Source organism: Felis catus, chromosome E3, assembly GCF_018350175.1.
Source record: "Felis catus isolate Fca126 chromosome E3, F.catus_Fca126_mat1.0, whole genome shotgun sequence".
Taxonomy (NCBI): Eukaryota; Metazoa; Chordata; class Mammalia; order Carnivora; family Felidae; genus Felis; species Felis catus.
The window spans coordinates 3,570,382-3,590,710 of record NC_058383.1 but is presented as its reverse complement, the minus strand read 5'-3'; the positions used below and the strand labels follow the sequence as shown (position 1 = coordinate 3,590,710).

The following is a 20,329-nucleotide window of genomic DNA, read 5'->3' as shown; positions in this document are numbered from 1 at the left end:
CCCGTTACAGCTAATCACGTCAAAATGGCCAGCCGGCCACAGCTCCAAGTCCCACCCCCCACCACCGACACGCTGAAGTTTGCACACGGGGTGGCTGTGGGCTGTGGTTTTCGTTCTGAGTTTGCATGACAATGACCAGGAAATAATGGGCACCGAGAGTGCCCCCTGCTCTATAGCCCTGCTCTGCCCCGGTGGCCCCTTCCTCTCCCTCCACCGCCTCCCGTTCATTCACGTGTTCATTCCACAGACACTCGCGTGCTCACTCTTTGCTTGGGCTGTTCCGCCCATCGGGGAATCAGGTGAGATTTCTGCTCGCACGAGCAGCTCCTAGTCTAAGGGCAGTGTGCGGAGGAACATCAAGTCATTTCACCCTTTCAGACTCGTCTTGACCTCACTCCTACGCTTTAGCAAGGGGGTTGCCTCCACCAACTGGCTTTCTGAGCACTCTTTCACATTTACCTTTCGGCACCATGGTGCCCTCCGAGTCTTCAAGAGTTCAATAAATATCTGTTGGGGTGGTCCATCCTTCCATCCATGCACCCACTTACCTCCCCTTCCTTCCTTCCTTCCTTCCTTCCTTCCTTCCTTCCTTCCTTCCTTCCTTCCTTCCTTCCTTCCTTCCACCATCAATCCTTCTACCCACCCATCTACCATCCTTCCTTCCTTCCTTCCTTCCACCCATCTATCCATCCTTCCTTCCTTCCGTCCATCCATCCACCCACTTACCTCTCCTTCCTTCCTTCCTTCCTTCCTTCCATCCATCCACCCATCTATCCATCCTTCCTTCCTTCCGTCCATCCATCCACCCACTTACCTCTCCTTCCTTCCTTCCTTCCTTCCCTCCTTCCTTCCATCCACCCATCTATCCATCCTTCCTTCCTTCTGTCCATCCATCCACCCACTTACCTCCCCTTCCTTCCTTCCTTCCTTCTTCCCTTCCACCATCAATCCTTCCACCCATCCATCTACCATCCATCCATCCATCCTTCCTTCCTTCCATCCATCCACCCACTTACCCTTCCTTCCTTCCTTCCTTCCTTCCTTCCTTCCTTCCTTCCTTCCTTCCTTCCATCTACCCATCTATCCATCCTTCCTTCCTTCTGTCCATCCATCCACCCACTTACCTTTCCTTCCTTCCTTCCTTCCTTCCTTCCTTCCTTCCTTCCTTCCTTCCTTCCTTCTTTCCTTCCTTCCTTTCCTTCCTTCCTTCCACCATCAATCCTTCCACCCACCCATCTATCCATCCTTCCTTCCTTCCATCCATCCATCCACCCACTTACCTTTCCTTCCTTCCTTCCTTCCTTCCTTCCTTCCTTCCACCATCAATCCTTTTATCTATCCATCATCCATCCTTCCATCCATCCACCCATTTCCCTTCCTTTCTTTTCCTTTCCTTCTCTTCCCTTCCACCATCCATCCTTCCTTCCATCCATCCATCCATCCATCCATCCATCCATCCATCCATCCATCCTTCTATCCATCCATCTTTACCTTCCCATAGCACTTTGCAGGGCCTAGCACAATCAGCTTTTCAGTAAACAACCACCACCATTTTATTTAGCACTTACTATGAGCAAGTCACTATTCTAAGCGCTTTAAATGTTGACTGAATTGTTTCTTTTCTTTTTTGTGTGTGAGAGAGAAAGGGAATGGGGGAGAGGGGCAGGGGAGACAGAGAAATAGAATCCTAAGCAGGCATCAAGCCTGAATCGGGGCCTGATCCTGTGACCCTGGGATCATGACCTGAGCCAAAATCAAGAGTAGGATGCCTAACCACCTGAGCCACCATGGTGCCCCTGCAGTGTTTTTCTTCTAAAAGGGAAGACAATTTTATGCTGTAAAAAAGACAAGCAAAAAAAAAAAATATAAGCTCTTTTAAACTGGATGTTGCTTGAACCACTGCAGTGCAGGGACTAAGTGTGAAAGGAATTCTCAGACTGTTAAGAGCAGGTCTGAACTCTTCTGGAATGACTTCTCCAAGTGTCTTTTGCATTAATGTTTCTGTAATGCTTTCCTGCTCCCGAAGAAAAAAAATTATTTCCCCTTCCTCCACCGTCACCTAAAGGCCACATTTTATTTTAAGCGCTCTGTCACAGCCCCAGGAATTGTGTGCATTTTTCATAAAAACATTTTAAAATATTGATATAGAATCTCAACACAGAACAATTTATATAGCAATCCATTTACACTGAAAAATGTTGGGGGAGGGAGAGTCATGCCGAGAGAATTTCCTTCTGAACTACGAGAAGAAAATGTTCACATTTTTATTTTGCTTAATTCCTCCTTGCCAAAATTAGCACATTTTGCGTTTTAGAATTTGCTTCTAATTCACAGGGCTATTTATCTGTACTGATCTTTACATCGTGATCATGAGTGGGTAAGAAAACTTGGCAGCTGTTAACGCGTCCACTCTCTTTCCCTACCGTGGATTGTTTTTTTCTCGTTTGTATTGTGCCGTTAAGTATCTCAATAAATCAATGATGGAGAAAAGTATCTCTACAAATTAGGGGGGAAAATAACATTACAGAACTATTAGCCATAATGAGGTTTGTGCAACTGATTTTCCATGCATAGGGATAATCCCCAGCGTCTGGATTTCCATCTCAATCAACACTTGAGAGCAGCGTGGGCCTTCGCTCGTTCCAAAGGCGGTTCTGGGGGTCCGATTCAGCCAGCCCTCAGACCCAGGTGGGACTGGCCCCCACTGGGATGCTCAGGGGGCCCGAGCCTGCCTTCCCGTCTGAGCTCGGGGAGCTCCTGTGTCCAGATACCTTCCAAAGCTGCATCCCTGAATGGCTGATGTCCCGTGCTGTGTCCTCTGCGGGCTCCGGGGCGTTGGACTTCCTGTGGGCGTGGTCTTGATGTCTGTAGGAGGGGGGCCCGTGGCGGGGAAGTGAGCCCAAATCACACTGGTGTGCGGGGCCTGCCCCCTATTCCTGGACGCCTGGGGGAGCACCTCCCTGGACTCTCGCCACTCAAACACCTGCCAGGGACAGCAATCCTGCCCCCACCAGCTAAGCGGGGGGTGGGTGGGGGACACCGCTGAGAGAGAAACTTTGCAATTATCCCTAAAGACACCCCAGGTCCCACCAGCCTCGGGGGAGGTGGTAAGAAGCCACACACACGGTCTGGCTCCTCAGCGGGCTCATGTTTCGGGAAAGAACATGAACTCTTTGTCTTTGCCGCCTACAGCGCATTATCTGTGCGTCAGACACGGGGAAGCAGCCGATGGTCAAGGTCCTTGTGGAAAGAACCCTCTTCCGGTCTGAACAGTTTTGCTGCCTCACGACAGGCCTAGTTGCGGCTCACAGAACGGGCAGCCCGGCCTCTCCCCCGCCCCGGCAGCGGGAGGCACATCTGCTCCCAGACGATGTCCTAATAAACGTGGGAACACGAACACCTCTCTTCTGGATCGAGACGGAGCCCAGCTCGGGCACATCTGCGGGTCGCTCGATTTATCCCTCGAACGCCCAGAACGGAGCTGTGTGCCGCAGGTATTCAGGCGGATGCCAGGCCAGCACGAAAGTTTGATTTCACGGACAATTAAACAGGGTCTCCGTGCTGAATGAAACTGTCACTCACGGGCCCGAGATTTCTGGTTCCACTAACTCATGTCACCAACAACGTGACTGTCAGGCTGTGGCTCGGAGCAAATGGACGCCTGTCGGCCGTGTGTTTCTTAGACGCTGCCATTTCTGTCGTATCCGTGGTCAATCTCGGTCCGAAATCTGACTGAGGCAGGTGGGGCTCAAACATGAGGCTAAATACCTCGCAGGGCAAGAAAAAAAATTCCCTTGTAAGGCAGGAGACAAGCGGGGACGAATGTCTAGAAGCAAAGGAGGCCTGTGACAGGCTGAGCCCAGCGGGCGGCAGGGCGCCCGGGCGGGCGGGCGGTCAGCGGACGTGGGTGCGAGGAGGCCGGGAGTGGGTGCCAGGCCGGGCGCCGTCGGACCTGTGCCTGCAGCTCCTTCCCCCTGCTGAATTTGCTGACTTGGGAATTTCCATGGGTTTTAAAACCTTTGGGAAAAGACTGATTTTGTTCTTTGTTCAACTGAAAATCCCTCGGCCAGAGGCTGACGGTGGGGAGCGGGGAGGCGGGTGGGGGGCTTCCAGGGGGACTCCGCGTGGATGAGGCAGGTCCAGATCGGGGATGGGGACGAGGAGGGACCAGCTCTCATCTCTGGGCTAAAGATGCTGCTTGTGAAAAAGGCAATACAATGTCTGTCTGCACCGGGTATGTCCTAAGTATGTATTTCACGGCTGCTTCGGAGAGGAAAATATATTTATAGTTCCCTTACTGCCATTCCGGTCTATTGTGTAAATATGTAAATTAGGCTTCGTGATCTACACAGTAAAATGCCTTGGGATAATTTGTGTAAATAAATCATCCGCCTGTGCCCACTGCATAGTCTCCGTCGCCTTCCAGGGAACTTTGCAACGCGGATTCGGAGCAAACGTGCACGCAACCAGAGAGAGGTGTCTCTGGCCAGGCTGTCCTCGCGCCCGCACTCCCTGACTGTCCTTCCCCGGAGTAAGAGGGACTCTGGGCTCCAGCCCGACAGTAATGTCACGGCCGTCGTCTGGTTCTGTCTCCACGTTAGGGAAGCAGTGAGCTACTCTGCAGAGATTGTAGGGGTGACAGTTGAGGGTACAGAAGGGTGAGGGGGGCTGCCCGAGCCCGCTGGCCACCTCGAGGTGCCAGCCACCCAGCTGATCAGCCACCTGCCTCCTGGGGGTTGAGACAGAGACTCAGCTGGACAGGAAGACGGCAGGCCGGGCAGACAGGTGGGGGCTCCAGGGGCCACCTAGTGCCAAGGGGCTCAGGCTTCCCAGATACCCAGGGGTGTGCCGGGTGTCACCTGTGTGCCGGGTAGCTCCTGCCCTCCCCACCCCCAATAAAAAATAAGGCCTCCTCACGAAAACCCGGGCCCGTCCACCAAATCCCCACTCCCTTTGACACCCATGCCCCTGCCTGGAGAAAGTCTTGCCAGAGAGCTTCGGTGGAGAAAATAAGATAGAGCGTTTAATGTGTTGTGTAATGAGGCCTGTAATAGATGGCAGCTGAGATCCAAAGCCCTAAGGCACCAGCAAGGTGTTTAAATATTGACAATCCATAAAAGCATTTCATTTGCCTCTGCGTCGCTGCTGGCCTGTCACGGGAGGGAGGAGGCCTTTCCGCGGGAAGACGGCGAAGCCCTGCAGCCGCTCTGCTTGGGCGGACGGTCTGAAAGGGGGAATCGGTCGCAGGACGCCAGGGGAGGCAAAATCTCTCGCGCCCGCTGAACGAGACAGCGTCTTGCAGGCCAGCTTCCCGTGGCGTCTCAGTCCCTGGGGGTTGGTTTCCACGTGGCGGCACGACCCCCGGGCCTCGCTGGTCTCAGGAGGCGCCCGCTCGGCCGAGGACCTCCGGGCGGGGGGCTCAGTATGAGACCTGGGCCGGCACCCCGGTCAGCTCTTCCTCACACACCCCCTCGCAGACTCCCTAAAGCTGCACTTCTGGCCACAGGCCACCGGCTTCCTTCGCTACGGTGGACGCGTGAGCATCTGATAACCTGATGAGAAATTAAACGGCTCCCCAGGCAAGTCTGAGGATCAATACCTTCTCTTTCCTCAGAAGGGGCCGGAACGTGCTCTGCACTGTTAGGATTCCGAGCCCTTGCGCCCGTGTCTGGCTGCTGCTGTGGCACATTCCCCACGGCTGATCTCTGACACGAGAATGCTCATTTCAAAGACGTGCCGTTGCACTTGACTGAACAGGACACCATCCGTGGGATACACGCAGTATTTTAAAATCTTGAGTGGAGCTTTTTCTGTTGAGATAACTGTAGAGCCCCACACGGTTATGGGAAATACTACGGAGAGATGCCACGCGTCCTGTATCCGGGGTCCCCCGACGGTATCACCCCTCAGAACAACAGCGAGACATCGCAACCAGGAACTGACGTCAACGTGGTCCAGACACAGAGCGTTTCCGTCGCCCCAGTGACCCCGCTGTGGCCTCTCACATCTATACATCCACTGGGGTTTTTAACACTGTCGGGGAGCAAGCGTGCGGGCCGAAGGAAATGACTTGGCAAAGGTCTTGCACTTGTGTCACCGAGGACAAGCCTTCTTGTCTCCTCCCGGTGCCACGGACCCCTCCGGCAATCTGCTGACTCTGAAGGGAGCCCTTCTCAGAACGGCTTTGGATGCAGAAAATAAAACTAAGAAGGAAGCCAGCTATGCTGCTAATGACTGTAATTACCCAGAGGGAACTGGAGGTTCACAGCAACCCTGTGTCCCAGGGATGCTGACTGTGTGGGTCACGTGTGGTTTTCGATGCGCCTGTTGGGCTCCGTGGTTCTTTGGAAGATGGGGTGCAAAGGCTTGGATTCCTCCAGGGCCGCGCTGGAGCACAAGTTCCAGGGAACGTCTGGATGGCGAGGTCTGCCACCTTGTGAAACACCCACCCCAGCTGGGTCGGGATGGGAAACAGTGTGGTTTCTACTGCTGACAATTCCACAGGTTGTGAAACTACAGTTTCAACCCAACTGTTGTAGGTCGAATTGTGACCTCTCAAAATTCACGTGGTCGAGGTCCTATCCCCAATGTCTCAGAATGTGATCTTATTTGGAAAGAGGGTCTTTGCAGATGTAACTAGTCAAGGTGAGGTCTTGGGGGTGGGCCCTAACCCGGTATGACTGGTGTCCTCATAGAAGGGGAAGTTCGGGCACAGGGACCGGAGGGCACACAGAGAGAAGGTGGAGATGGGGGGGAGGGGGCGGGAAATCCCTCCACAGCCCAAGAAGGCCCAGGGTTGATGGCAAACCACCCGAAGCTGGGAGAGAGGACGGAGCAGACCTCCGCTCACAAGCTCACAGGACCCAACCCCACCACGCCTGTCCTCAGACACCCGGCCTCTAGACCGGGAGACAGTACGTGCCGTGGGGTAAGCCGCCTGGTGCGGGGTACGTGGTCATAGCAGCCAGAATACACGAACACGCCTACGTTCATAAGGGAAGAAAATGCTGAAGGTCAGCTGGTGGTGAGCGATGTCCACAGATCTCCCGAATTCTCTCAGGAGCCCTTGGTAGCCTGAAAGGGCACAAAGGAACCTTTGCAATGAACGCTCTCCCTAGATTCGGGGAGAAAGGGTCGACTTCCTTCCTTGGGGTCCGTCCGTGCAGGCTCCTCAGCCCTCAGCTGGGCCCAGACCTCACCAGGCCTGTATTCGAGGCTCCCGCCAATCTCTGAAGGTGCCGTGGGATCAAGTGTCCTCGGCGGAGAGCCTGCTGTCTGCTCTCGGGGCCGCCGGCTTTCAGAGGGACGGGGCGGGGGAACCCAGTGGCCGCAGGAAGCCCGTCGCCCATCTGCGACCCTCCGTTTCCAGAACAGGCCGAAAGCCTCGCTCAGCATAAGCTCCAGGACCCCTCGGGGCGGCACGGTGAACATCTGAGTTCAGGGGCTGAAGAACTTGACGTATTGCCTTTCACGGGGCCTGTTTGGGTCTCGGGCGCCAGATTTCTACCTGGAAGTTTCTAGGAGGTGCTTACAACGAGTAACCCCTGAAAAGCACTTTGATGGGGGAGGGGCATCTGGCACAGTCCTAAGTGACTTCACAGCCCTTCCCTCTTGGTGTGATAGCTTCTTTAAATATCCGGCTAAAATGACGCCCGGCGCTGAGGGTGGGCTCTGGCAGAGGGCTCTCTGCCCGCAGCCCTGGTGCACCCTGTATTTTCGTGCTCAGGTGCTCATGATTGAACGTGCAACCACCTGCAGGCCACAGTGGACGTGCTCAGTGTTCTCTGCATTGGGTGATGCCCCCATGGCTCCAAGGAGTAGTAGCCGACTCCACGCAGCAGAAATTGATCTTCCAGCAACGTCCATGCTTCGTTATTACAGCTGAACGGGAGGAAGAGAGCGAAAACCCTCCTTGGGCAGATAGGGTAGGAAATGGCCTGAGACCTCATTTTCGGGAGCCTAAAAGATGGGGCAGAGGGCGTGGACAGGAATCTGCGCCCTGATCGGGAGCGAGCGGGACTCTGTCTGTCGGGGCAAACAGGCGGAGCCTGAGGCGAGCATCCGAAAACACTCTTGGATCTTCCCGAGGAGCCGCAAGTGTCTGTAAGCGTCCCTGTGTTTTCATGTACATGTTTCTGAGGATGACGACGACCGGGCTCTGAGGCACGTGTACTGTGGCCAACCATCGAGAATCTCAGGCCCGCGAGGTTACGGCGGAGGGAGGGACGTGCCTCGCCCTTCCTCGAGTCGCCCTCGTGGTCTCCGCATCTTTAGAGAGAGGCCAAGCGGAGGCCAGAGGGCCCTGACACTCGCCTCCGCTAGGCTGAACAGGCTCCTTGGCAGGTGCCCAACCCCCTCCTTACCTGAGGGCCTGACCTCGATGACGTAGCCCGTGGTGGGAGTCCTGCCCACGCTTCCCTCTGTCCACTGCAGGGTCAGCTCAGAGGCGGACTTGCTGACCGAGACATCTCTGGGGGACCCCGGGGAGCCTGCGGGATAAAAGAGACAGGGGAGGGTGGACGTGGGCACTTGGGGGCTCCTCATCCCACAGGGGGTCGGCGGCTCTGGCCAGGTTCTGTCTCCTTCCCCAAGCATGTGGCTTAGCCTCGCTCTGTCACAGTCTTCTCATCCTAGACGTGGGAAAGCCACCCTGGCCTCCCGGGTTGACCGGACGTGAGCAGAGATGGGCCGTGCAACGGGCCCAGGATCGTGCCTGGCGTGGGGCATGCACCCTGTGAACCGAGGTCCTGTCACCCTCGCCTTGCTAAGGATGTCAACAAATGCCAAAACCATTTAGGTGGGTGGGAAGCCACGTGGCTCCTCTTCGTGACGTGAATGCTTTAAGATTTTCTTGCGTATGGGGGCGCCTGGGTGGCTCAGTCGGTTAAGTGTCCAACTTTGGCTCAGGCCATGATCTCGGTCTGTGGGTTTGAGTCCCACATCGGGCTCTGTGCTGATAGCTCAAAACCTGGAGCCTGCTTTGGATTCTATGTCTCCCTCTCTCTCTCTGCCCCTCTCCCGCTTGTTCTCTCTGTCTCTCTCTCTCTCTTTCTCTCTCAAAAATAAACTTAATAAAACGTAAACAAAAGTTTCTTGTGTATCTAATTTCAAAAATTCATTTTTCCCACATTTTTCCAGAAAACAGCACCAAACTTGACATGCTTAACACCGAAGAGTTTGCTGGTCTGCACATAACAAGCCTGTCTGTAAACATTGCTGCTAACACAGGTGTTGGGAGACACCCATGCTGCCAGAACATTCCTGCGTTTATGGCCGCTCTGGGTGGGCCAGAGCTGCTTGCCGGGCAGCGAGGGGGGACCCTCTGACCGGACGGAGCCCAGGGTGGGCCTCTTGTGCTGCACCGGCCGCGGGGCCCCCTGCGGAGCTCCACTTACCCTCGGCGGGCCCGGCCGTGACGTTCGCTTGCAGCTCGGGCCCATAGGCGATGGTCCGCGCTTGTACACGGAAGAAGTAGGTCACTCCTTTGGTGAGATCCCGGACCTTCAGCCAGCGCTGCCAGTTCCCCTTCACGTCCACCGTCACCACCTTGCTCACCCCTGGAACCACCGAGAGCAAAGGTCAGGAGGTGGCCAGAGTTAGAGACGCGGCCGGACGCCGCCTATTCCACCGCGACCACAAGGACGGCGTCCCCAGCTTGCTGAGGAACTATTTCTTGCAATTAGGAGGAGTTTAAGTGGTGGTGATAGCCAATTTTCAGCACAGATCAGTGTAATTAGAGTTTAAGCCTGATAAGTGGGGCTGACAAACCCAAGAGGCAGCCTCACGGCGCGGCGCAGGGAGGTGGCCCAGGTCTCCCTCACCACACCGGGGAGGACCCCGTGCTCCTGCCCCCGGCCCGGGCCCCCCTCCCCTCCCGCTGCACTCCGAGCCGCATCAAGCTCTGTGTCACCTGTGCAGGTGACCTGGAGCCTCCTGACTTGGGAGGAGAGAACGGGGAAAAAGAGGCAGGAACCTTCATCATAGCTAAAAGCTGGGCTCCTCCAAGTGGGGCTCTCCAGCCTGACTGGGCTGGCTAACCAGTGGCCTAGAGGCCTCCGGCCCCTCGTGAGAACTTTCTCCCGGACTCCGAAGCAAGGACGGAGAAAGGCTGTCGCTGCAAATATCACTGCCCAGGTTCAGACAACTCTGACCACGGAGAGACAACGTTTACGCTCATGAACACGCAGACGGAGAGAAAGTGTTGGTTGTACTCGGTGTAGCTGGAGAACTGAGATTCCACTTTTCGGGAGGAAGACGCACAGTGAAAATCATACGAACGCAGCATTTTCCAGGACGGAGATGGGGCTCCCTGGTTAAGTAAGTTGGAAGATGACGTATTACAACAAGGCCTTGTAGGCTCTCCACTCGGGATTTCTGAGAGCTTTCAACATATTGGTGTCTACGGCTCATCCCCCGGAGGAGCAGGAAGAGGTGAGGTGGCCCCTCTGACACTGGTCAGCAGAGCCCGCCAGGAGCACCGCCCGGCACCTGCCGTCCGCCCCCAGCACGGCCCGCATGCACTGTGAACACGCCAGGCCTGCCCTCAGTGCGAGCAGCCAAAGCCATCGGCACCTTCCATCCCCGTGTGGCCCTGACCTCAGAAGAGCCCAGCCAAGTGCGTCCTTACTACGAAATGGGCTCATCCTTCAAACTCATCAAAGCGAGTGTCTCTTAGCCTACAGCTCTCCAAGTACCTTCCAGTCGGCTCGCCGTGTTCATATCGTGCCTTTTATAGAACACTGATTCAGCTAAATGACTCCCTTCCAGATGATTTCAGAGTGATCCTGCCTGCGTTTGAGTGACCTCCAAATTTGAGCTTTTCTGTAGAGAAACAGGGCCGTTTCTGCCCAGGGAGCCTGGCCCTCACCCTGCATGGCTCAAGGAAGGGGTTTGGGATGCCAGTTTGCACACACACTGCCCATCATCAGCAAACGGATGGGGTCCATTTGGATGTAAAATTAATCTGGAGAGCACCCCCCCTCACTTTTTTTTTTTTTTATGTTTTATTAAAAAATGCCTTCCTTTTCCCCAGAGCAGAAACAAACCCATGTATGGATTTTGTGAATTCTATCCCACTAGGACGTACAGCTAGTCTGGCCTCCCCTGCATCTCAACCATGTCAGAATCTTATTTATTTAGTCCATTTGTAAACCGTGCCCTGCAATACAAAGCCCCGGGGTGCAATCGCATAAAATACTACCGTTTAAAACATCTTAAAAAACATAAAAGTAACTCTGCCATAAAACCCACTCCCTAAGAACACGGCTCCTGCTCCGTGTGGCTCGGTGCTCCCCACCGCGACCAGGGCACTGGCGGGGGACGGCGGGGGAGGAGCCGGGCCTGTCTTCTCCGTGGAGGGATCGCAGGCAGGGTCTGCCCGTGCCAGGTGGGTGTTCTGCTCTCGAGGAACGGCCGGCCGGCCAGGAGGCAGGAAAAACGGCCAGCAGAATGGCCAGCGGGTGAGACGACCGTTTGACGGCCTTCCTCCCTGTCTTTGCCGCACAGACAGGCCCTCCATGTCCGTGACCACCTTCACGGGAGGGCTGGCGTTACCGCAGAGTTAGTAGGATTCCAGCCCCAGATGTTTTCACCACACTTGCAACCACATCTCTTGGAAATGCAGCGGTTCTGTGAGGCATTTTGAAGAACTGGAAATTGTTCGGAGACCTGGTTGCCACCCCCGCGATTCCCTGGTGGAAATCCGGATCCAACGTGAAGGAGGCAAGGGTTGGGTTCCTCCGAGAGACCCCCACTCGAGAGGCCTGCACGCTGATCAGACCGGCCAGCCGATGCCCTAGGGGAGGGGACAATACACTTCTCGGGGAGACAAGGGTCTGGGAACGGGGAGGCAGGACAGCAAGGGCCGGACGCTTTGACCTCAGCCGGGCGCAGGACGCCGCGCTGTGTGTGCTTCCCAAAGCTGCCTTCTGTTTAGCCACTCGGAGCGTCTGGTCCTTTTGCGTATGTGACAGCATGGCCTTACTTTCACCTGAAAGATCCCCTCCTCCCCTCTCCAGCCTCAGGTCAAAATGCCCCCGACGGGCCTGGGGGCGGAGAGAGGCCACAGGAAAGTCTCTCCTGCCCTCTACCGGCCTGCGTTCCTCCTTTGGCCTGTGTGGCTGCAGAGCGTGGCCAGCTAGAAGGCCAGCTAGAAGGGGTCGGATCTGTCGGCTGCTGTCTGGCTAAGCCAGGGGCTCTGGCAGATGCCATCAGACCAGGCAGGCACATGGTGGGACCCGGAAAAGCAACACTGGTGTTGGCCAGTGGTCAGGGACACCCCCTGACCCCACAGGGTCAGGAGCACTCAGGAAGAGGGCTGGTGGGTTCTGCTCACGGGGAACAGGCTGTTTGCTGGGTTCCAGGCAGGGAGGACGGGCGGTTTCAGGAGGGGGCCTGCGGCTGAGAGGAAGGACCCAGCGGAGGCCCCTCCGACTCCAGCAGAGTCTGCAGCTTAGCGGCAGCTGTGAAGCAACCATCCCCAGCCCCAGGCCCGGACCAGCCGCACGACAGACGAGCAGGAATCAGGGGGTCGGGGGTGTGCCCATGCCGCCTTCAGGGCCAAGGTTTGGGGGTCTGGATGGTTGGGTCTCAAGCGCCCAGGGACTGCACCCCGAGCTTCTGGAGAGACCTGTGAGCTGCTGACTGAAAGTACCTTCTCCTGCCCGGTTCCAGAGCGTATATACTCACTGCCAAAGACAGGAAAATCCAGGCAGAGGAACCAGCCCTCCCGACAGACAGGAGGGCCAACGGAGTGACAGAGGGTCTTACTACTTGTGAAAAGAGGCGAGATGCTTGCAACCAAGAAGGTCTGCCTGTTGTCACCAGAGAGAGAGGGAGACGGGAGGGAGGGAGAGGGGAGGGAGGGAGGGGGAACAAGGGGAGAGGGTGAGAGGGAGAGAGGGAGGGAAAGGGGGAGAAGGGGAGAGGGAGGGAGGGGAAGGGAGAGGGGAAGAAGGGGTAGGGAAGAGAGAGGGATAGGGAGAGAGAAGCAGAGAGAGGGATGGAGAGAGGAAGAGAGAGAGAGGGAGGGAGGAAAAGAGACAGGGAGAGAGGGAGGGAGAGAGAGGTGGAGAGGGAGAGACAAGCCAACAGAGGGAGGGAGAGAGGAAGAGAGGGAGGGAAGAGGGAGGGAGGGAGAGAGAAAGGGAGAGAGGGAGGGAGCGAGAGGGAGGGAGGGAGGGAGAAAGAGGCAGAGAGGGAGAGAGAAGCAGAGAGAGAGAGAGAGGGAGGGAGGGAGGGAGACAAGTGCCATGGGCAGCTGTGACACGCTGATGACCACTTCTGCTCCCCGCTGTGACGTTTGTGGCACGTGTCCCCCCCAAAGCCCACGTGCTCCAGACATTTCCCCATCACGGACTCTCAAACCAGCCCACCTGGGGCCAAACCCCACGTGGGTCCGCATTCTCCACCTGCAGGCCCTGGGCGGTTGTCTTAAGGGCTCAGAGCCTGATTTCTTGTGAAATACGAATAAAGGCGGCCCGGCCTCCGCATGAGGACTCAGAGAGAGCGTGTGCCCTTGCTCGGTGCCGGGCGTCTAGACGGCGTCTGGTGAGCCACAGCCGTGCTGCTGCAGAGGCCACGTGACCATGGCCCCGACAAGGCCCGGGGAACCAGATGTGCAGGGTCATCTCCCTGGAAGGTAGGAGGAGGCCGTGGGGACAGATGTGTGGCGAGCCGGCAGGACTCCGGGAATTCGGAAGGCAGAGATCGGGGGGATCACGAAGCAGGGCCCACCGTGGCTCCCGACCGGGCAGAGGCCACGGCCACGGTCTTGCCTGGATGGCAAGTACTTCTTTATAAGACGAAGGCAGCCAGCCTGGAGGTCGAGGCGTGCATGCCACGGAGTTTCTAGAGAGATTCTACAAGCCCATCGATGCAGAATAAGTCACTTATTTGCAAGGAAAACCCATACCTTGATGGGGAGGGGCTCCAAGGTGGCTCGGGGCCATGATTTTTGGCCATCCTTTCCCCGTTGCGTGTGGCACTAGTTAAAAGGCATCTGCAACGCCCGGGCCACCTGGTCCCCACGCAGGCACTGGGCCCTGAAGAGGACGCAGCGGGTGTGGCCGCGCCATCTCGGGCCGGGCCCGTGCCCTCCGCCATTTCACACACCGCACACCCGTACCACCTCTACTGTTATGTACCAAAGCGCATCCATCGCTTGTCTGAGACTCTCTCCCCTCACGTGTTTACATCTCTGATTTGGGATTGATGATGCCAACACACTGGGCTGCGGTTTACGGCCGGCCTTTTTTCTTTCTTAGCACTTCGTAAAATAACAATGAATCTTAGAGTCGATAATGGCATTTTAGATTCGATGAAATGAAATCTGGTGCTTAAATTTTCCTCAAATCAGCCCCCCGTTTTACTTGAATGTACTTATTTTAAAAGGAAACTTTTATCACGGCTTTAAACGGAGCGCCAATATTATTTGATGGGTCGGTTATATTTTCTCCTCCTAGGCATTAAATAATCTACAACGTTTAGTCTGGCCGCGCGCGTTTCCGGGGGAAGCCCGCCCTGGGCCGGGCGCCCTCCTGTGGCACCGGTGCCGGGCACAGAGTGGGCGAGAAAAAAGTGCCCGCGGAGCCCTCTGACAGCGGGGCAGCGGCGAGCGGGAGGAGACAGACGCGCCAGAAATCACAACGGCACCAGAGACAGGCGGCAAGGCAGCAGGGGCGGATCAGCACCTCCGGGACCAAGGGGCGAGGGTGCGCTCCCGTCTCTGCCCCCTTCCCGTGCAGCGGGCGGGTCCCCCGGGCTCCGCCGCGAACACGCGCATCCCCGGTCCCCGCCCCACACCCCCAGAGCCCAGGCCCCGAGCCCCTTGCTAGGCGCTGCTCGGCCGGCACCCCCTCCTGCCCGGAAGCTGGTTTCCTCTTCTGTCCCCCCCTCGTACTGGGCTTTACGCCCTCCTCCCTGTGCCTCTGGCAGGCAAGACTCCCCGCCCTGCAGACGCTGTGGAGTGCCGTGCCCTCCCCATGCGCGCCCTGTGGGGCCGGCCCTCCCCATGCGCCCCCCTGGCCTTACCTTGCACGGGCGCTAAGGGCTCGTAGACCACTCGGTAGCCCTGCAGGACGCCGTTGGCTGCCACCGGTTCGCCCCACGAGACGTTAAGCGTGGTAGAGGTTATTTCTGAGAACGCCAAAAAGCTGGGGGTCCCCGGAGCTGGAAGAATGGGATGTGAAGGGACTGTTGGTAAAGCTCCTTTATAGACCATTTCCACACACGTCTGTGCCTCCGCGTACAATAAAAGCGCTACTAGATGTTATTTTCAACTCCGTAAAAGTCTCAGCGTCGTGAGACCACCTCTGAACTTTCCAGGATCAATCAGACACCTGGACTCTCCCGAGAAGAGGAGACAAGATGATGGGGGTTTAAACACAAGGAGCCTAAGGGACGCGGTGACAAAGGCAGAAAGATGAGTAAAGAATGAAATGCAGACAGCCCCGTTTTCTAGCAACTGCTCCCATCCCGTTCCTCTGGGGACAGCAGGGGCTCTGAGGCCGTTGGTGGTTCTGCCCACCTCTCCTGGCCTCTCCCTTGGGGCCCAAGCCAGCCCTCCTCTTAAACATCACAGTGTCCGCCCTCGGGCTGGGGACAGGGGGGCCCAGTGAGCCCCCCGGGTGGGGGGAAGCTGCCCGCAGACAGCCAGGCGGGTGGCCGGGTTGCTGACCCCGCTCGCCGCCCCCTGCCTGGGCTCCGTGTGGGGGTTGGTGCCCGGAGCAGTCCCCAGTGCTCTGGTAAGGAACGGGTGACCCAGCCTGGATTCCAGAAACGGCCCCTGTCCGGCCGCTGGACGAGACCCAGAGGAAAGAGTCCCGGCACGCTGGCCAGTCCTCTCTCAGGCAGGACGCAGGATGCCTGGGAGCCCCGAGCGGGACGGGTCTCCCTGACTTCCCCAGCCTTACACTTCCTGGGTCCCACAAAGTGCATCCCAGGTCCGCGGGACCAGGGTTAAGCTGACATTCCCTTGGAATCCTGACTCACTTCCTAATGTTCTCTAGGCCGCCGGGGAGCTGGCACTCATGACAGAGGGAGCCACGTGCTGTGTGTGTGTGGATGTGGGGCCACAGGCGGCGAGGCACGTGGCAGTGCAGTGCTCTCGCCGGGCTGGTGGCGGGTGTCTGAGAAGCGGCTGCAAGCTGTTGCGGGTGTGGCCCTGAAACCCGGCGACCCTGGAAGCGCCCGACGCCGTGGCCTGGGCTCGGCGTACAAAGAACTCACTTCCCCCGGGATCTGGACACGCCGGAGCCGAGCCCCAGCAAGAAGCTCCCCGAGGGAACCGGAAGGAGGCCTGGGTGCGGAGGCGGAGCCCTCCTGCCCTCGGCGACCCGGGAGGGTCCTCGGGAAACAGGTGCCGTCTCACGGGCGCCGCCGCGCAGCAGGCCAGGGCTGGGCACTGGGGAAAGCAGCTGAATGCAACCCGGGCCTTTCTCTCCAGAAAGCCCCGGGCACACGACAGCCGTGCGCCACAGGCTGGGCACAGCAAAGGGCTGTGGGGACAGGGAGGGGCCGCTCGTCCAGCCTGGCTCGGCCACCCGCGGTCGTGGGGAAGGGGCCCCCGCGGAACACGCCGCTCTCCTACCGGCCTGGTGGGTGCGCCCCTGCCTGGGGTCACTCCGGGGCCCGTCTCCAGCCGCGTTGAAGGCCGAGATGCTGACCCGGTAAGGGGTGTGACCGGTCAGGTTCTTCAGTTTCAGCACGGTCTCCGGCAGGAACAGGACCTTCATCTTCTCTGTTTCGTTCTGGCTGTCTGCCTCCCAGTAGTAAACCTGCCGATAAGAGCCAGAGGTCGGAGGCGGGCCACGGGGCCACGGGGCCACGGGGAAGGGGTGGCAGCCCTGGTTTCTAAACTGGTGGGGGAGGTGCCCAGTGAGCGCTGGGCAGGACTGGACCTCGGCCCGTGTTTCTCCTGGGTTCACTTTGCCCCCCACCGCCCGGACCGCACATGCTCGCGGGCGGGCTTGAGGCCCAAGCACAGAGGCTGGAGGAGGTGGGTTGGCAGGGCCGTTTCCTGGGACAGCCGGCCGAGAACCACTGCCCCGAGCCGGCGCGAGCCCGGCCGCCCAAAGACAACACCCACCTCGGCTCCGGGGGTGAAACCCAGCCAGGCCACCAGGGCCACTGGCCCACAGGGCAGAGAGCCGCAGAGAGCTTAGGACAGGTTTTCTGCCCCCACGTGGGCTCCCGGCCACGAGCACTGCTGACTCCCGCCCGCAAGATACGGTCCGGTCCTGCTCTCGGAACTGAGCAAATCTGATCCTACGCTCGAACAGGCCTTACTGACTTGAGATCAATACTCAAGTTCAATGTCTTTATCATTAAGGAAATTAGAAAACATATTTTGGACATACATAAATAGCATCTTGCCTCCAAGCTCGTAAGACTTCCCATTACCTCATTAATCACTGTAACGGCCCTGCCGTGGAGGAAGGTATTTATTTTCATAAAACACCGACCAAAATCATTTTTAAATGGACATTTAATTGGCCCAATAGTCATCAGGGCAGGCTGGCCCACAGAAGCTGATGACTGACCAACCTGGGCTCCGACATACCAGTCGGGGAGAGTCATTCGGGAGAAGGAAGGGGGAGTTTTCAAGGGACGGCCCCGGGGTGCTTTCTTCAGGCTGTTTTTAGCTGATCCTTCTGACTTCTCTGCGAAAACGTGGCCTTCCAGGCAGGTGTGCGAGGAGCTTCCCGCCCCCAGATGAACCTACTCTGGGTAAATACTCACTGGCCTCCTGTCTTTCCTTTGCCCCATCTCCGGAATGTTGAGCTAACGTGGAACCTTAGTGTGGTGGTTCTCAATGTGGGGTGCCTAGGAACCACACCCCCGGGGGAACTTGCGAGAAATGCAAATTCTTGGGCCCCCTGCCCTGGGCCTCATGAAATATTCAACAGAGATCCAAGGGCAGGGTCGGGCTGGAGAACCTATTCTCTTCAGCCAGATCTGTTCTGCTGTCAGCAAAGATACTGGAGGCTTCCAGAGCGGGTGCAGCAGCAGGAAGGGTGCTGGGCGGGGCCTGGGAGGGAGGGGCTGCCGGGCACAAGCCAGCTGCACGGCGAACCAGGCCGCCACCCCCAGGCCGAGAGGCAAGGTCAGGCCGAGCCTGCCCCAGCCGCTCGGCACCGACCCCGGCTGTCCGTCCTGACGGTCAGCTGCGCGTGCCGGGGCAGGACGGAGTGAGCCGGGGGCAGCAGCCGTGGCATGCAGCCAGGGTTCCAGCGAAGCCGCTGGGAACTCTGTGGATTTAGGCCACTCTCCGGGCCTCCAAGTGACCTGGAAGGAAGAGCCAAACCATGCGAGAGAGCATTGCCTTGTAGCCCTGGATGTTCCCGTTCTGGCTCTCCGGTGGCGGCGGCTCCCACGTGACCTCCAGCTGGCTGGCCGTGAGCGGGGTCACCTGGACGTTCTGCGGGGCCATGGCCGGGGCTGGGGAGAGAGCAGCACAGGAGAGGGGCTGAGATGGCTGCTGGCGCGTGCGGGGCCCCTGGCTCCAGGGTGGGCGGCCTCAGAGCCTGCCCCGGGGCCGTGCAGCTTTTAGGCCAGGGAGCGCCACACACGCCCTTCCCGGAACCACGTTTTCAGTTGGCATAAAATGGAATCTGGAGGATTACGAAGAAAATTATATTAATTATAATAATTATATTGAGACGCGGTTGGCAGAGTGTTCAGAAACAAAAGCGTGATCTGGTCATCTGCGTGCGTCGTGGGTGGGCGCGGGACGTGGGTGGGGGCTGTTGCTGAGCGAGCTGCGGGTCCCGCTGGCCGTACGCACCATGCTGCCGCGTTCACGGTGGAGGGAGGCAGTGCGTTTTGGACGGAACGCGGAGAAAATGAGGCACCCACGTGTCCGTCCCAAGTTCAGGAATCTCGCGTCGTGGAGCCTGGCTCCCGGGTCTGGGCCGTCCTCCAGCGGTGACAGGACCAGCCTAGGCTGGTCCCCGTCCCCTGCCCTCTACCCAGGCCCCTTATGGCTCGAACTCTGAGGACCCAGTCCTCGATTGCGACCCTGCCCTACCGCCCTGGGGACCACGCTGTGCCCGGAGAGGACACAGTGGCCGTGGCCCGGCAGGCGGCCCTGGGGAAGCTGGGATGGCACCGAGAGCACGTGTGCACACACAGGACACGTCTCCGCTCCGTCTCTGCATTCCTTGCCGGGCATCTGTGCGGGACGCACTTCTCTCTGCCTCCCGGGAGTCCTTCCCTTCTCCCGCCTGTGTGCACCCCAACAGGGCTGTGCTGGGCTGGACCCTGGAGCCCTGGGAGCCGTCTGGGGGGGCTCGGCCCGCGGGCCCACGAGCAATGCCTTCCGACTCAAGCACGTTCCCGGCCACGCACGGAGGCCACGCACGGAGACCACGCAACAGCCGCTGTCTGTGGGTGACAGCCCAGCATGCTGGCTCTCGGGAGAGAACGACCTTCGAGAGTCACCCCTTCCCCTCTCCCCCTCCAGTGTAGAATCAAATAGTAATTAACACCCACTCAGCCTGACACCGACTATTTATTTTGTTCTAACTGTGTGGTTCCCGTATTATCACTGCCCACCCTGCCGTTAATGGAAATGTTAATAACCCACACCAGGTTGTTGTGACAGATGCTTGGCCTCATTATCAGAAATTCTTATTTACCGCTCCATTAAACAACAGAATCACACAAAAAAACAATTCAATCAAAACTAACTGGAGGAATTTTAACAGCCACATTAATAATCCAAAACATAAATAAAGTTAATGTCTTTTGCATGTTTGCCATCGGCAACTCTATCGCAAAATTACTGTTGTACAATTAAAACGTGAAAGGCGAAATTGAGCACGGCCATTACCCCGGTAGTCGGTTAGAACCGTCTGTGCGTGGTCTCCCCCGACCTCCAACCCCAAGGTTTCCTTTTCAAACCCTGGGCCCACGACCCTTCTCCGGACACGGAGGTCCACAGAAACCGGTGCTTCTGCGGGCTCGAGGCGGCTCCTGGAATTCAGGGGCCACGTGCCTGGACAAGACCCGCCGGTCGCGTGCGGGGCAGCTGAGCCACGCGAACTGCCGTCCCCAAGCGGAGATGCTCCGATGTGCCCACCAGCTGTCCTGTCGCACAGAGCTTTTGTGCCGTAAAAATGCCGCAGGGAGTGAGGATTTTTTTGATGATGACACAGGCAGGGAAGAGAGAGAAATGTGTGTAAACACAGAGCAGAGCGTGTCGGTTTCGAGACCTACTTTTCTGGCTCCCGGAAGCTTCTGGGTCTCCGTCCCTGCAGGATGACCTGACTGGGGAAGGTCCCCTTGTGTACGGCCCCAGAGGCAGTTCTGGTTTGGCATGGAGCATGTT

At 57.8% G+C, this 20,329-nt stretch overlaps 1 protein-coding gene across 2 annotated transcripts in view; it reads right to left on the bottom strand.

The window, feature by feature from the left end:
- The window catches only part of SDK1 (sidekick cell adhesion molecule 1), a 553,233-nt gene that overhangs the window by 21,989 nt on the left and 510,915 nt on the right, over window positions 1-20,329 (bottom strand). For both annotated transcript variants that reach the window (XM_045047350.1, XM_045047351.1), the window contains 5 exons: window positions 18,323-18,438; window positions 16,589-16,775; window positions 15,031-15,168; window positions 9,396-9,557; window positions 8,364-8,489 (listed from right to left, as the gene is read on the bottom strand). In XM_045047350.1, coding sequence (XP_044903285.1) covers window positions 8,364-8,489; window positions 9,396-9,557; window positions 15,031-15,168; window positions 16,589-16,775; window positions 18,323-18,438 — 729 coding nt within the window. The remainder of the gene's footprint in view (window positions 1-8,363; window positions 8,490-9,395; window positions 9,558-15,030; window positions 15,169-16,588; window positions 16,776-18,322; window positions 18,439-20,329) is intronic.